We start from the raw sequence: 14,009 nt of genomic DNA, 5'->3' as shown, positions 1-14,009 counted from the left end.
TCATGTGATGATGATAGGTAATCAGTGCCCTGGCAAAGGATGCGGTTCACTTTTTCCAGTCCAGAGTGGCACTGCATGATAAAGGGGACACACCTACTTGGCTGGTTCTTGGGGCTGGGGGGAGGATTGGGTGTGTGAGGGGAAATGGTACTGGAGATCTGTTTGTGGACTAGGTCTAGAGGAGAGTGCATCTGTGAAGGCTTTGGTGAGACCCTAAGCATACTGAGCAAGGAAGTTTTTGTCAGTGCAGATACACTGTCCCTGGGTGGCCAGGGTATATGGGAGGGATTTTTTGGTGTGAAAGGGATGACATCTGTCAAAATTCAGGTACTGTTGGTGGTTGTTGGGTTGAATGTGGACAGAGGTGTGGATGAAGCCATCAGAGAGGAAGAGGTCAACATCTAGGAAGAGGGCACATTGGGTTGAGGAGGACCACATGAAGTGGATGGGAAAGAAGGTGAGGCTGTGAAGGAACAAAGATAGGGTGTCTTGGCCTTGAGTCCAGATCATGAAGATATAATCAGTGAACCTGAACCAGGCTAGGAAGGTCTCCTCTAGATTGCCCATAAAATGGTTGGCATAGAAGGGTGCCATGTGGGTGCCTGAGGCTGTGAAGGACATTGGGAAAGGTAGTGTTCAATAGCAGTAAGACCATGGGCATGAGGGATGTTGATGTATAGGGAGGTGGCATTAACAGTGACAAGTAGGGATCCAGGAAGTAAATGGGTGGGGATGGTGGAGAGGCAATGAAGGAAATGATTGGTGTCTTTGACATGGGAGGCTAGATTACAGGCAATTGGTTGGAGATTTTGGTCAATGAGGGCTAAATTTCTTTCAGTGGGGGTGCAATAACCAGCCGCAATGGGATGACCTGGATTGTTGGGTTTGTGGAATTTGGGGATCATGTAGAATGTTGGTGTGTGGGGTGTCCATACCTGCCAATTTTTCCTATTTTCCCAGAAGATTCCCAGATTTTGGGGTAGTCTTCCAGTTTTTGGATGAACATCGTTTTTTCACAGATTTTCAACTCCTGGGCTTGTTCCCACCCTCTGCATTCATATCACATCTCAGTTCTGAGTTTCGATAATAGCTGCTATTCTGAGATGCGAGTGTTTGAAATTCGACTAAAAGTTGACAGATAAAGTATCGCTAATCCCTTCTCACAGAATATTGCTGCACTTTTGTCATTAACTCTGTGTGTTTGAAGCACCACCGGTGAAAGTCGATCGAACATTCTATCGATAATCACACCTTACAGATTATCGCTGCATACTCTTTGTGCTTTGACTGCATGTTAGCGGAAAAGCTTTGCTTATGCTTGTTTTTTATGTGGTTTTTGCTGTATGTTCTGGTATTCATGCAATCGTGCAATTCATGCAATCAAGTGCAGTAAAGCTAATGTTTGTGTAGTGTGTGAACTGTTCCCAGTGTTAAGTGACAACAAATGAACACTCATCAGCAAGTAACTTGTGTAAGTATCTAACTTCAGAGTTCAAAAATAGTGATCTTAAAATGTAATGTGTTAACATTATTTGTAATCTCTTTCTGTGTAGTCTTTTCTCGCTATGAAACTTCCTGGCAGATTAAAACTGTGTGGCAGACCAAGACTCGAACTCGTGACCTTTGTCTTTTGCGGGCAAGTGCTCTACCATCTGAGGAACCCAAGCACGACTCACGCCCCATCCTCACATCTTTACTTCTGCCAGTACCTCATCTCCTACTTTCCAAACTTTACAGAAGCTTTCCTGCAAACCAGGAGAGCTTCTGTAAAGCTGATGTAGCATGCATGTAGCACGATCATGCGGGTCAGGTTTTAATTCAGTAGAAAGTTCAAATGATCTCATGCTGTTACTTCAGGGAAAATTTTGAAGTTTACTGTATAAATTACAACATAACCATGTTTTATATTCATATTTAATTACAAAACACATCAAAAATATCTCAATCATAGCAAAAAGGTATCAAAAATTGTGAAATTTGTCAAAAATATTACAATCACAGCACAAATGTTTCAATAATTAAAAATTACATCACAAAATCAAACTTTATTTTTTGTGAAATGGCTTGAAACAGTTTTTTTTCCTTGGATAGACATAAGTACTGATTGCATTTGACACATTTAGTTTTTGTCCTGCTGTTGCAGTACTCAAACTGACAAGTCCTTGGGGAATAAATGTCATCCACTTTTGGCCAGTGGTCATAGCCATAATACCTCTTGTCCAGCCCTGGTTTTGGATGGGGTTTGTAAATTTTTGCATTTTTAGGTGGAACTACTTCACTCTTTAATTGTACCTCACATTCTTCTGTCCTTTTCCTATCTCGACATGACAATAGAACCTCGGCCAAAGACATCCTGAATTTCAGCAAATCCATTACATTCTTTTTGGAAGTTGCTGTTCCCTGCAGTGCTGTCTATACATAAACCAACAATTTACTACAGTCAGGTCTATAAAGTGAAGTAAGCACTTAAGGGTCCATTTTTTGTTCTGAACCACGTCCGATAGCATTCAATTTGTTGGTAATTAATATCTACTCCACCCATATTAATGTTGTACTTCTTAATGACAGAAGGACAATCTATTTCTAAATATTTGTATTCCTTCTTATTCCACCTTTGGACTTTGCACTTTGGCTCTATGCCAGCAGAAGTGGATGCCACAACAACCTTTTGATTATCCCGCCACTCAGTTATGACTGCCTCATCTGATCTAACGTACTGATGACCTCTATTTGTTTTTCCTTTCAGTTTAACATTTTTCATTCTGTTTCTCATTACTGTCCCTGTGCCTTCGATTCCCCTCTCTCAGAGTATCTCTATTGAAATAAATTAAACTTCCCTCGGGTAGAGTTTGGGAAAGTCGCAAAATCACTGATGGTCCTAAGCCTAATGGCTCAAATGGCTCTGAGCACTATGGGACTTAACTGCTGAGGTCATCTGTCCCCTAGAACTTAGAACTACTTAAACCTAACTAACCTAAGGACATCATACACATCCATGCCTGAGGCAGGATTCGAACCTGCAACCATAGCGGTCGCGCGGTTCCAGACTGTAGCGCCTAAGCTTAATGATTTGTCACTAAAATTCGTGCTGGCACCCTGATATATCTCAAAATCTAAAACTATATCTGAAGCTGAAGCCAAAACAAAGTTCTTAAGCCCTAAAGGCCTAGGTTTGCCTTTGATATATTGTTTTAATTTAGAATGCCCTGTGAAGGATATCATTTGTTCATTGATACTGTAATAATTGAATGTATGGGGTAAAGTATGGCATCTCTCTCTCACAGCATCAATGAGTGGTTGAATCTTCCACAGTCTATTCGTTTGGACATTTGAGGTGGTGCTACAGCATCTAAATGTATGTTGTATCACAGGGCAAGAAAATGGTCTCGAGACATACTGTCACTAACTGCGCCCAGAAAAATGCATTTCTGCCAATACATAGGTAACCTAGGATACCTTCTGATTATCCTGCCACTCAGTTATGACTGCCTCATCTGATCTAACGTACTGATGACCTCTATTCATTTTTCCTTTCAGTTTAACATTTTTCATTCTGTTTCTCATTACTGTCCCTGTGCCTTCGATTCCCCTCTCTCAGAGTATCTCTATTGAAATAAATTAAACTTCCCTTGGGTAGAGTTTGGGAAAGTCGCAAAATCACTGATGTAATTAAGTTAATTCCAAAAAAAAACAGCTTAATTTCTCTAGCTGTTGTATCTAATGACTTGCCACTCTTAGCCACACTATACATGTTTGTGAACTTGGCAGCAGTTTCGAACAAACATTCACTGAAATGTTCAGAAAAATACTGAGCAGTGCTCTGAACAGGAGAGGGATTCTGTAACAAAGAAGAAAAAATCTAAGGTGCATGGTAAGTAATAAATATAATGCCTAATTAATGTGACACATATTTTCTACTTATCTGCGCAGGAGTATGATCTATTTGTCGTGGATGTCACTTTTCTGTGAAATCCATTTCATGACAAAGCGAAGGTCTGGATTCTCTTTTACAACAATCTGAAGTGTTCTGTACTTCACACGTTTCATCAGAGATAGAATGATCTTCACTTTTGTGATCAATTTGTTTGACATTTGTAGAAGGAACATAGTCTTCATCTTCGTCTGAAGAGGCGCGACTTAGTTCGGAATCCTCTAACAGAGACAGAATCTGATCGTCTGTTAAACCTGCATTTATAAACAAATGATATGTATCAAGTCGTTTTTATTGTTGTATGGAAATCAGAAGTAAAACCAACTAAACAGCAATGTAACAACCTGCCCAGTAAAAACGGATGCTACACAAGATAAAACCTAACTGGCACAATCGGGTTGGTACAATTTTGGCGCCAATTTATTATTAAGAAGTATGAGATTACTGACGTTTTTCATTGCCAGTATGTTATATATACAATATCAAACAAACACAAGTGGTTATATGTTAAAAGACTTTAAGTAACCCAAAGTAATCAGCTACTAACCTGAAGTACACATGACGCTTGTGTTTACACTCACTTCCAATGTTGCTGCTGGTGCAGAATCAGAACAAAAACAAGTGAAACGTGTAGCACGCAAGGTGCACAATCATTTCAGGCCGGTTGGAAGCAAAGCAGAAGCAACAGGTTGGTATACAATATTAAAAACCGAACCAGCGCGATTGTGTGGGCTCGGGTGAAAACGGCTATTGCTCTGGTAGCTGCACCTCTTCAAGAACAACATGTTCCTCTGGCCACTCAACAGATATCCCTACATTGTGGTTTTACCTATGGTTTGGCTATGTGTATTGCTGAGGCACGCAAGCCTCCCTACCAACAGCAATGTCCATGGTTCACGGGAGGGGGGATTTTGTGTATGTCATTAATGAAAGAACCTTGTACATATTGTTAATGAAAGAACTGTGACAAGTTTTGTTTTGTAGCACAATATAAACTAAATCTCGCAAAAAGTACATTATATGCTGCATACATTGAAAATAGACAGTGTTATGGCTATACCTCGCTGTGACTCTGTGACTGTATACATAAACTGAAAAATCTGATACTGCTATAAGGAGGGAACATAACAATGAAAAATCATTTTACAATTTCAGGAACTTTGATAAACCTATAAAGGTAATTTCAAGAATCTGATATACCTATAATTAAAAAAAAGAATACTGATAATAATTGCTTGGAAAGACATGTACTTTGATAACATCCATTGATCAATTGGAGAACTGGGTGAAAATTAATCCTCATCATTTGACATATATAGCTAAGTTTAAGCATATGTGTAGCAAAATACCATGAGTCATTTTTCAGATTTATTTCAGGTTTGCAAATTCTGATAATTGTATGTATGAGATAACCACACACATGTTAAAAATGTTTCTTATAATTAATTAAATATAACTGCTAATATATTTTCTGTGTGATTTTGTTTTACAGCACATTCAACTTTACTGTTCCATACTTATCAGTCCTGGCAATCATGATGTGCTTAGCTGGGGCCATCGTTCTGTACCTTGTGCCAGTTCGATACCTTATAATGGCATGGGGAATCAACAAATTTTCTCGAAAGCTGGTTCGCCCTCATACCGTCCCTAATAATGAAGTACTGGACCTGCTGTCTAGAGTACCTGATGATGAGGATCTGGTAAGCATATTACATTAAATTTCAGAAAACAAGCTGTTATACGTGGTAGTCAAGTTGTGCCACACTGATAAAAGCCAAACAAATTACATATGAAAACAATTACTCTGAGCTCCTGAAAAGCAATTTTCCTCCAGGGCAAGAGAAGTTATGTGACATGATAGAGGAGAATTATTAGATGCTACTGGTTAATCAGATATTGATAGTAATATGTGTCCAGGAGTGAAATGACAAAAGAGAATGATGTATCTCAGAAGCTATTGTGTCGAACTTCATGAGGAAGACATGACATAAAGCAGAAATACTCAGTTTTGTAAGGGCGTGGACCGCGCGACTGCAGGTTCGAATCCTGCCTCGGGCATGGATGTGTGTGATGTCCTTAGGGTAGTTAGGTTTAAGTAGTTCTAAGTTCTAGGGGACTGATGACCACAGATGTTAAGTCCCATAGTGCCCAGAGCCATTTGAACCATTTTTCGTAAGGGTGTGGGATGGACACACGGTGTGCATGTGCAGTTGTACACAAATAACACAGACTGTTGAGTCACAACCAGTCAGGCTTAAAGGATTTTTCTGTGTAAGAGAAGGCTTCTTTTGGATGGTCAATATGCAATTAGTCACTCATTTGCAACAGCAATTTTGGGTAGAGCATTGTATGACATGACTAAGTGTCCCCCCCCCCCCCCCCCACACACACACAAAGCTTTCCCCAGGCTCACAATTTCCCTAGGCTCACAACTGTCTCCTGCACCTGGACCAGCAATTTTGGCAAAAACTACAGATCACCCAGATGGTTACGGACAGCCATCACTGATGTACAGGCATCATTTTTCAGAAGTCCAAGGAAACTGATTGTGCTTCAGGACAATAAGATAACATACTTACATCCAGATTGCATAATGTTGAAATGTTCCCAGCCTGGGGGAAGGGAACCAATACTTACCTTGATATCTGTTGACAAAATAAACTGTTGTGTAACTTTTGGTTTTTATAGCTCCTCCATTAAAGATACTGCCTCAGGTTCACTTCCTTGCAATGTTAGGTAATTTGTGACATGCTAACTATGAAATGATTTGCATGAAATGAAGAATTTAGCTTAAAAATTTTTAATACAAAGTTTTAGGGTAGTAGGAGTAATCCATCGAACTACAGACCTATATCATTGACGTCGGTTTGCAGCAGGGTTTTGGAGCATATACCGTATTCAAACATTATGAATCACTTTGAAGGGAACGATGTATTGATACGTAATCAGCATGGTTTCAGAAAAAATCGTTCTTGTGCTCTTTATTCGCACGAAGTAATGTCCGCTATCGACAGGGGATCTCAAGTTGATTCCATATTTCTGGATTTCCGGAAAGCTTTTGACACAAGCGACTTCTAATCAAGCTGCGGGCCTATGGGGTATTGTCTCAGTTGTGTGACTGGATTCGTGATTTCCTATCAGGAAGGTCGCATTTCGTAGTAATAGACGGCAAATCATTGAGTAAAACTGAAGTGATATCAGGTGTTCCCCAGGGAAGCGTCCTGGGACCTCTGCTGTTCCTGATCTATATAAATGACCTGGGTGACAATCTGAGCAGTTCTCTTAGGTTGTTTGCAGATGATTCTGTAATTTACCATCTAGTAAGGTCATCCGAGGACCAGTATCAGTTACAAAGCGATTTAGAAAAGATTGCTGTATGGTGTGGCAGGTGACAGTTGACGCTAAATAACGAAAAGTGTGAGGTGATCCACATGAGTTCCAAAAGAAATCCGTTAGAATTCGATTACTCGATAAATAGTAGAATTCTCAAGGCTGTCAATTCAACTAAGTACCTGGGTGTTAAAATTACGAACAACTTCAGTTGGAAAACCACATAGATAATATTGTGGGTAAGGCAAGCCAAAGGTTGCGTTTCATTGGCAGGGCACTTAGAAGATGCAACAAGTCCACTAAAGAGACAGCTTACACTACACTCGTTCGTCCTCTGTTAGAATATTGCTTCACGGTGTGGGATCCTTACCAGGTGGGATTGACGGAGGACATCGAAAGGGTGCAAAAAAGGGTAGCTCGCTTTTAATTATCACATAATAGAGGAGAGAGTGTGGCAGATATGATACGTGAGTTGGGATGGAAGTCATTAAAGCAAAGATGTTTTTCGTCGCGGAGAGATCTATTTACGAAATTTCAGTCACCAACTTTCTCTTCCGAATGCGAAAATATTTTGTTGAGTCCAACCTACATAGGTAGGAATGATCATCAAAATAAAATTAGAGAAATCAGAGCTCGAACAGAAAGGTTTAGGTGTCCGTTTTTCCCGCGCGCTGTTCGGGAGTGGAATGGTAGAGAGATAGTATGATTGTGGTTCGATGAACCCTCTGCCAAGTACTTAAATGTGAATTGCAGAGTAATCATCTAGATCTAGATGTAGATGTAGACATAACACGGTCCTGACATCACAAAATCTGTTATAACACTGAGACATGCATGACTACTACTATGCTCCTTTTATAATTTTACCATAATGAACAGTGAATATATATATTGTTATCTGAGTACATTTGATAAATTACAGTTAAGGAAGTTGCAATTTTAGATACCTGATTAGTTATTCCAGATTTGTTTTTGTATGATATTTTGTGTGTGATAATAATTTAACAGAAATACATTCCATAATTCATATATAAATATGTGGTTTTATTTGTATAAATGACTCTTCATACAAAATCTCAATTACTTCAATGTTATATAAAAGTAGTTGTTCCTAGCACATGCTTGCTGTAATTTTGACTTATGTTGTTTAGTAAATTTTGAAAATCAACACAAATGTAAAAAGTATAGAAGTAACTGTGTATGCTTACTTCACATGGCAGCTGTGAAGATCTTTTCAGTAATGTATTCATCCTAATTCATTGACAATACATAACATGTTTACTAATTAAGTCACAGTCTATCTGTTTTATATGAATAACATTGTTACAAAGTGTAGGAAACCAAATATTCAGGGATTTACACAGGTATCATGATCTCGAAAATAACTGCCATCAGTCTGTTCATTATGTACTGTCCCCTTCTGCCACATTACAGTATGACATAAATACTTGTATCTATGGTGTTACAAACTGCAACTTCACCTGCTCTTCAGCTTAATGATCATCCTTGTCAGAAACTGTTTACTGATCTAATGATGAAACATGCCAAGGATGATATCTGCCTGCTGATGATAGCCATTTTGAATGAGGCCACGTTTCATGTCTGCAGAAAATTGAACCTGAAATCTATATACAACATTATGAGAAGTATTTTTGCATGTTCTCATGATATTGTTACATTCCATCCTGTATTTTCCATTGTTTTAAATCTATATACTATAGATGAGGACAAGTGTGATAGCCTGAAGGTCAATGTGTGGTGTTGCTTGCTGAAAACTGGTATCATTGGATCATTCTTCTTTCATGAACTCACAGTGACTGGGACTGTATACCTGAATATGCTGGAGAATTACACCATGTGACAATTCCCTCTGGGCATTTTTCAACAGGGTGGCACCCATCTGCACTACGTTAACATCACGTGCTCTTTTTTTTGTTGATGAGACATTTCTGGACTCATACTTGAGAGACGTAGATCAATGCTGTGGCTAAGACATTCACTGGACCTGACCCCATTGGGCATCCTTCTGTGGGGTTTCTGAAGAACAAGTGTATGGCATTCACATGGCTGATGCTGCAGATCTTCATGGCCAGATTACAGTGGCACTCACAAAGCCTACAAGTGGATAGCAGGAGATTAGTTATTCCATATCCATAGTTTGTGCTACTAGTTGTGCTCATATTGAAGTCTAGTAAAACTCTGGAAGCTATTCTTGCCAGTTGTGTAGACCTCATTGAAATAGAAGCGATAGTTTCCAAGATTGGTGTCATTCTTTCTTATTGATTCTTTGCCAAAATCCTCTATTTGAGAAAGAGTAAAATGTTAACTTGTGGTGGAAACAGAAAAACTTGAACTAGTATGACATATGCACAAATTAGACACCAAACATGTAGGACACCAAAAGTAGTAGGGTGTTCAGATGCAGAGGTGGAGGAAAGGACTCTCCAAACTGGTTCGGAAAAGGCACAAGGTGTAACCGGAAAACAGTGTTCATCTATCTAAGAGTTATTTTTGTACATTAATCTGTGACAAACTGCAAAATTTTCCTTTCAACAGTTACTGCCACTTTTGTGTCAAATTTTTTCTGTTCTGTAACATTAGACTTCAAGGGAGGCAAATATATTTTAGATTCTCTCACTCAAAATACCAGCAACTGTCTAAATTCTGTTGCAAAACAAAACTACCTATTATGTCCAGTGCAGCTGTATCTTTTAGGCCATTATGGTTCAGTTCAAGATAAAAACAAGTATATCCATTGCCTTAAACTTTCACTAATAAGTGTAGTGTCAGCTGACATTTAGTCACCTGACACAGTATACATTAGTGGCAAACATGTACTTTCTTTTTACATTTTGTTGGCATTACTCTAGCAAATAATCCATTTGAAAATGCCTAGCAGGTTCAGTTTGTCAGTGCTGCTCCACTCTAGCATTTCATAATTCCATTAGAAATGGACTGTGAGTCCAGCTGAAAGGATGAACCAAAGAAATGCTTCTATCAGCCTCAAAATATTTCTGGATTAAGTGTTCTCCTATGCATTTTAATAGTGAGTTACTTGATAGTTTATGTTCTGATGGCCCAGGTGACAGAGCATTACATATGAAAGGTCAAGATCTAGAACTGAACCTTGTTCAAAGTGCATTTACAATGGCACCATAGTGGCAGCAGTTTCTGTTTATACACAGGATTTGGTTGATTTTAATTCTTAATTGTCTCTGAGAAGAAGTGATTATACCTGTTTATTTTAGTTTGTTGACTAGTATATACTAACTTATTCCAAATTTTGGCCCTCAGAGCCTTGGCATTTGTTTGTTGGCTGCAGGCTTGGCAACCATGGGGTTTCTGAACATAGACTGGTGAGTAACCTCTGGGCATGCTTCAGCAACTATAGGGGGGAAAACCTCAATCTTAAGTAATACTGTGTGCCAATGAAATGCTTGGTTGTTGAGGTAGAACAGTCATTAGTGGGCGACCTCTCTGGACCTACAATACCTCAGTTGTGTAAGACTTACTGAGACAAGCAGGACTCTGTCTGAGTGGACCTCTCCTTTGATAGCTGCTTGTGGGACCAAGATGGAACCCTCAAACTCAAACTTATCTACTTCCAACATGATGGATGTACTGTCTGGGAGTACTCACACCCACTCATCTGAACCAATGAGTGAGGCTAATCCTCTTGATAATGGAACTGTGTTTTGTGATGGGGCTGAAGGAGTCATATATCAGAAAGTGTTTGTAGTGGTCAAGAGGAAGGAGGGGTGTTTGGAAAAGTGTCTTCATAAAGGCTTAGAAGGGATTGCTGGTACCTTAAAGTCTGTTAAGCAGATATGAAATATGTCCTTCTTGGTAGAGACTAACAGGGCAAAGCAAGTGGAACTTCTTAGGAAGTCAGAAAAAGTGTGAGACTGTGACATAATTGTTAAGTTGCATAACTCCCTCAGCTTGGGCAAGATGTGATCACATGCCATGATATTATTCCCATAACCATCTCAGAACTCAAATGAGATTGGGCATCACAGGGATAGTGGAAGTGGAGCAAAGGACACAAAGGAATAACAGAGAAATAGAGAAGTGCGTCATCTTCATTGTGATCTTCAGTTCTTCATTTCTGCCTCAACACATTATGGCAGTTCCTCCAACTTAAGGTTAGGCCTTACATACCTAAATCTATGTGGTACTACAAATTGCCAGTGATTTGGCCATACAATGTTGAGTTGCAGAGGCGAAGCAACCTGTGAAGAGTGTGGAAAGGCACCCTGTCTGTCTGTCTCCAGCAGTATGTATTAATTGCTCTGGGAGCCACCCAGTCTGGAGCTGAGATTGCCCTGTTTTCGCTGAGGAATGCAAAATCCCCTCTGCAGAAGCCAAAAAGAATATAAGGTGACAAAACCCCAAGTGTTTACCACTTTGGATCCTTCCATGGTGCAGAAACCAGCTCCTAAAGTGAATGTTTCAATGCAAATGACTTCCAGCACACCATTATCCACCACCAGCACCTGTACTTGTACCTGTACATGCTGAAGCCAATGATAGAAGAGACCAGCAAAATTTTCACAGTGAGCATCAAGAAGGCACCCCAAAAGCAGACTATCTCTCAGTGCTCCCTTTCCCCATCATCTTGAAGTATAAGGGAGTGGGAAAGGGTCATGATGTTTGGGTCAAAATCTGTCCTTGGCACCATCAGACTTTATTCTGGTATGTGTGACTGATGAGCAGAACAACATGGATTTCAATGCCCCCAGGCGGGCCCTCCACTTTCCCTTACTCTACAATGATAAGGGTGGACCAAAACCACACTGCTTCCATACTACAGTGGAATATGAATGGGTACAGAATTCCTCTGGAGGAATTGAGAATCCTCTTACAGGACAGACCTTTTTGCCTCAGTCTCCAAAAGACTCATTCATAACAGACTGATGATCCTGTGCTTGCAGGCTACCATTTCTTACTGGTGACACAATGAAAGGCGGGGTAGCAGTATTCATCATGCACACATTCCACACCTCTCCTTTGCCCTTAACCACAACACTACAAGCTGTCGTTACTCAGATAGGGTCCCATATTGCTGTCATGGTCTGCTCTTAGTACCTACTGCCCCATGAGCCCATTGTCTGTGAGGTCCTCATGTTCCTTGATTAAATATGCTGGCCCTTTCTGATCTTAGGAGACTTTAATGCATACAATGTTCTACAGGATACTAACACCACTTGCCCCAGGGGTTGGGTAGCTGAGGATCTGATGCTAACTACAGACATCATATTAATTAACATGGGTCAAGTTATGCATTTTAGTGCTGCTAAGGTTCATCTAGAGCCATAGACCTCTCATTCTGCTCACCTGGCCTTGCAAACACTGCTCAGTGGGAAATGGATGAGGACATTTACAGTAGTGGCCACTACCCTATCTGGATCAATCTGTGCCGTGGAGCAGATCTTGAAAGAAAGCTGCTAAGATGGCTATTCAGATAGGGCAACTGGGTACTTTATGGGCAGTTTTTGAACAGTGTGATGGCATCCAGTTCTTGGTGGGCCACATTACAGGAATGATCCACCACACTGCTGATGCATCCATCCTGAAGACAATGGGAACACCTCGGAGTCAGCCTGTCCCTTGGTGTAATGAGTGTTGTTCTGCAATCAGGGGAAGGAGGGTAGCTATACAAATTCAATCAGTGCCCTACAGACATGAATCTTGTAACCTTTCTAATGAAGTGGGCAAAGGTAAGGAGAATAATTCAGGACAGTAATCAGAGGTCTTGGCAAGAGTTTATGAACTTCATCAGTAGGTCTATGTCTGCAAATAAATTGAGAAGCGTTCAGGAGGATGTCAAGGCAGAACTCACAACATCCAATAGCAGCTGTGTGAGAGCAGGGGTGTCTCCTAACATCATTGAGAGACATTGCTCAGACAATGGCTTAATCGTACAAGACATTACAGCTAATTCTAGCAGGATCCAGCTTTCCATCATTATTGTCCAGGAGAGTGTTGGTTTTGATTTCAGTTCTATCAACATTGAGGAATACAACCAGCATTTCTCTCTGTGGGAGTTTGATTCCGCATTGTCAGTAGCTCATGATACTGTGCCTAGTCATGACATGATTGGGGGTACATCATGTTGAAGCAGTTGGATCTGCAGTGGGAGGAGGTCCTCCTTCAGCCTTTTAATGAAATTTGGATGACAAGAGACCCAACTTGTGGAAAGAATCTATTTTAATCTCAATTTTAAAACCAGGGAAGGATTGAAATAACCCTAGTAGTTATTGTAGCACTAGTCATAAGCTGCATAGGAAAGACACTGGAGCATATGGTCACCCAGCACCTAGTGTGGGTTCTCGAAACCATGTCTCCACTAATTTACTCCCAGTACAGGTGAAGGAGGTATTACTCCACACTCGATAACCTGACCCTGCTTGAAGCAGCAATTCAACAAGCTTTCCTCTGTACGCAACACCTTATCAATGTCTTCTGTGATTTTGAAAAGGCCTATAATACTATGTGAAGCCATATTTTGTTGCAGCTCTATCAGTGGACATTCCATGAATGTCGACCCACTTTCGTACAACCCCTTCGTCTGAGGCTGGTGTTGTAGATACAAGGTTTGGAATGTCCCGTCTGACCATTTTAAGCAGGAGATGGTGTCCCTCAAAGAGTGTTCCAAGTGTCGTGACATTTGCCATTGAGATCAACTGTATTATGCTGATGGTACTTTCTAGTGTTGCTGCCGCTGGATCATGGGGACCCGGTTCGA

At 40.3% G+C, this 14,009-nt stretch overlaps 1 protein-coding gene across 3 annotated transcripts in view; it reads left to right on the top strand.

The window, feature by feature from the left end:
* Positions 1 to 14,009, top strand: part of LOC126190944 (multiple C2 and transmembrane domain-containing protein) — an 876,357-nt gene that overhangs the window by 849,589 nt on the left and 12,759 nt on the right. For all 3 annotated transcript variants that reach the window (XM_049931586.1, XM_049931588.1, XM_049931587.1), the window contains one exon: positions 5,424 to 5,631. In XM_049931586.1, coding sequence (XP_049787543.1) covers positions 5,424 to 5,631 — 208 coding nt within the window. The remainder of the gene's footprint in view (positions 1 to 5,423; positions 5,632 to 14,009) is intronic.

This window comes from Schistocerca cancellata, chromosome 6 (assembly GCF_023864275.1).
Source record: "Schistocerca cancellata isolate TAMUIC-IGC-003103 chromosome 6, iqSchCanc2.1, whole genome shotgun sequence".
NCBI classification, from domain to species: Eukaryota; Metazoa; Arthropoda; class Insecta; order Orthoptera; family Acrididae; genus Schistocerca; species Schistocerca cancellata.
This window is presented reverse-complemented; position numbering and strand designations above follow the sequence as displayed.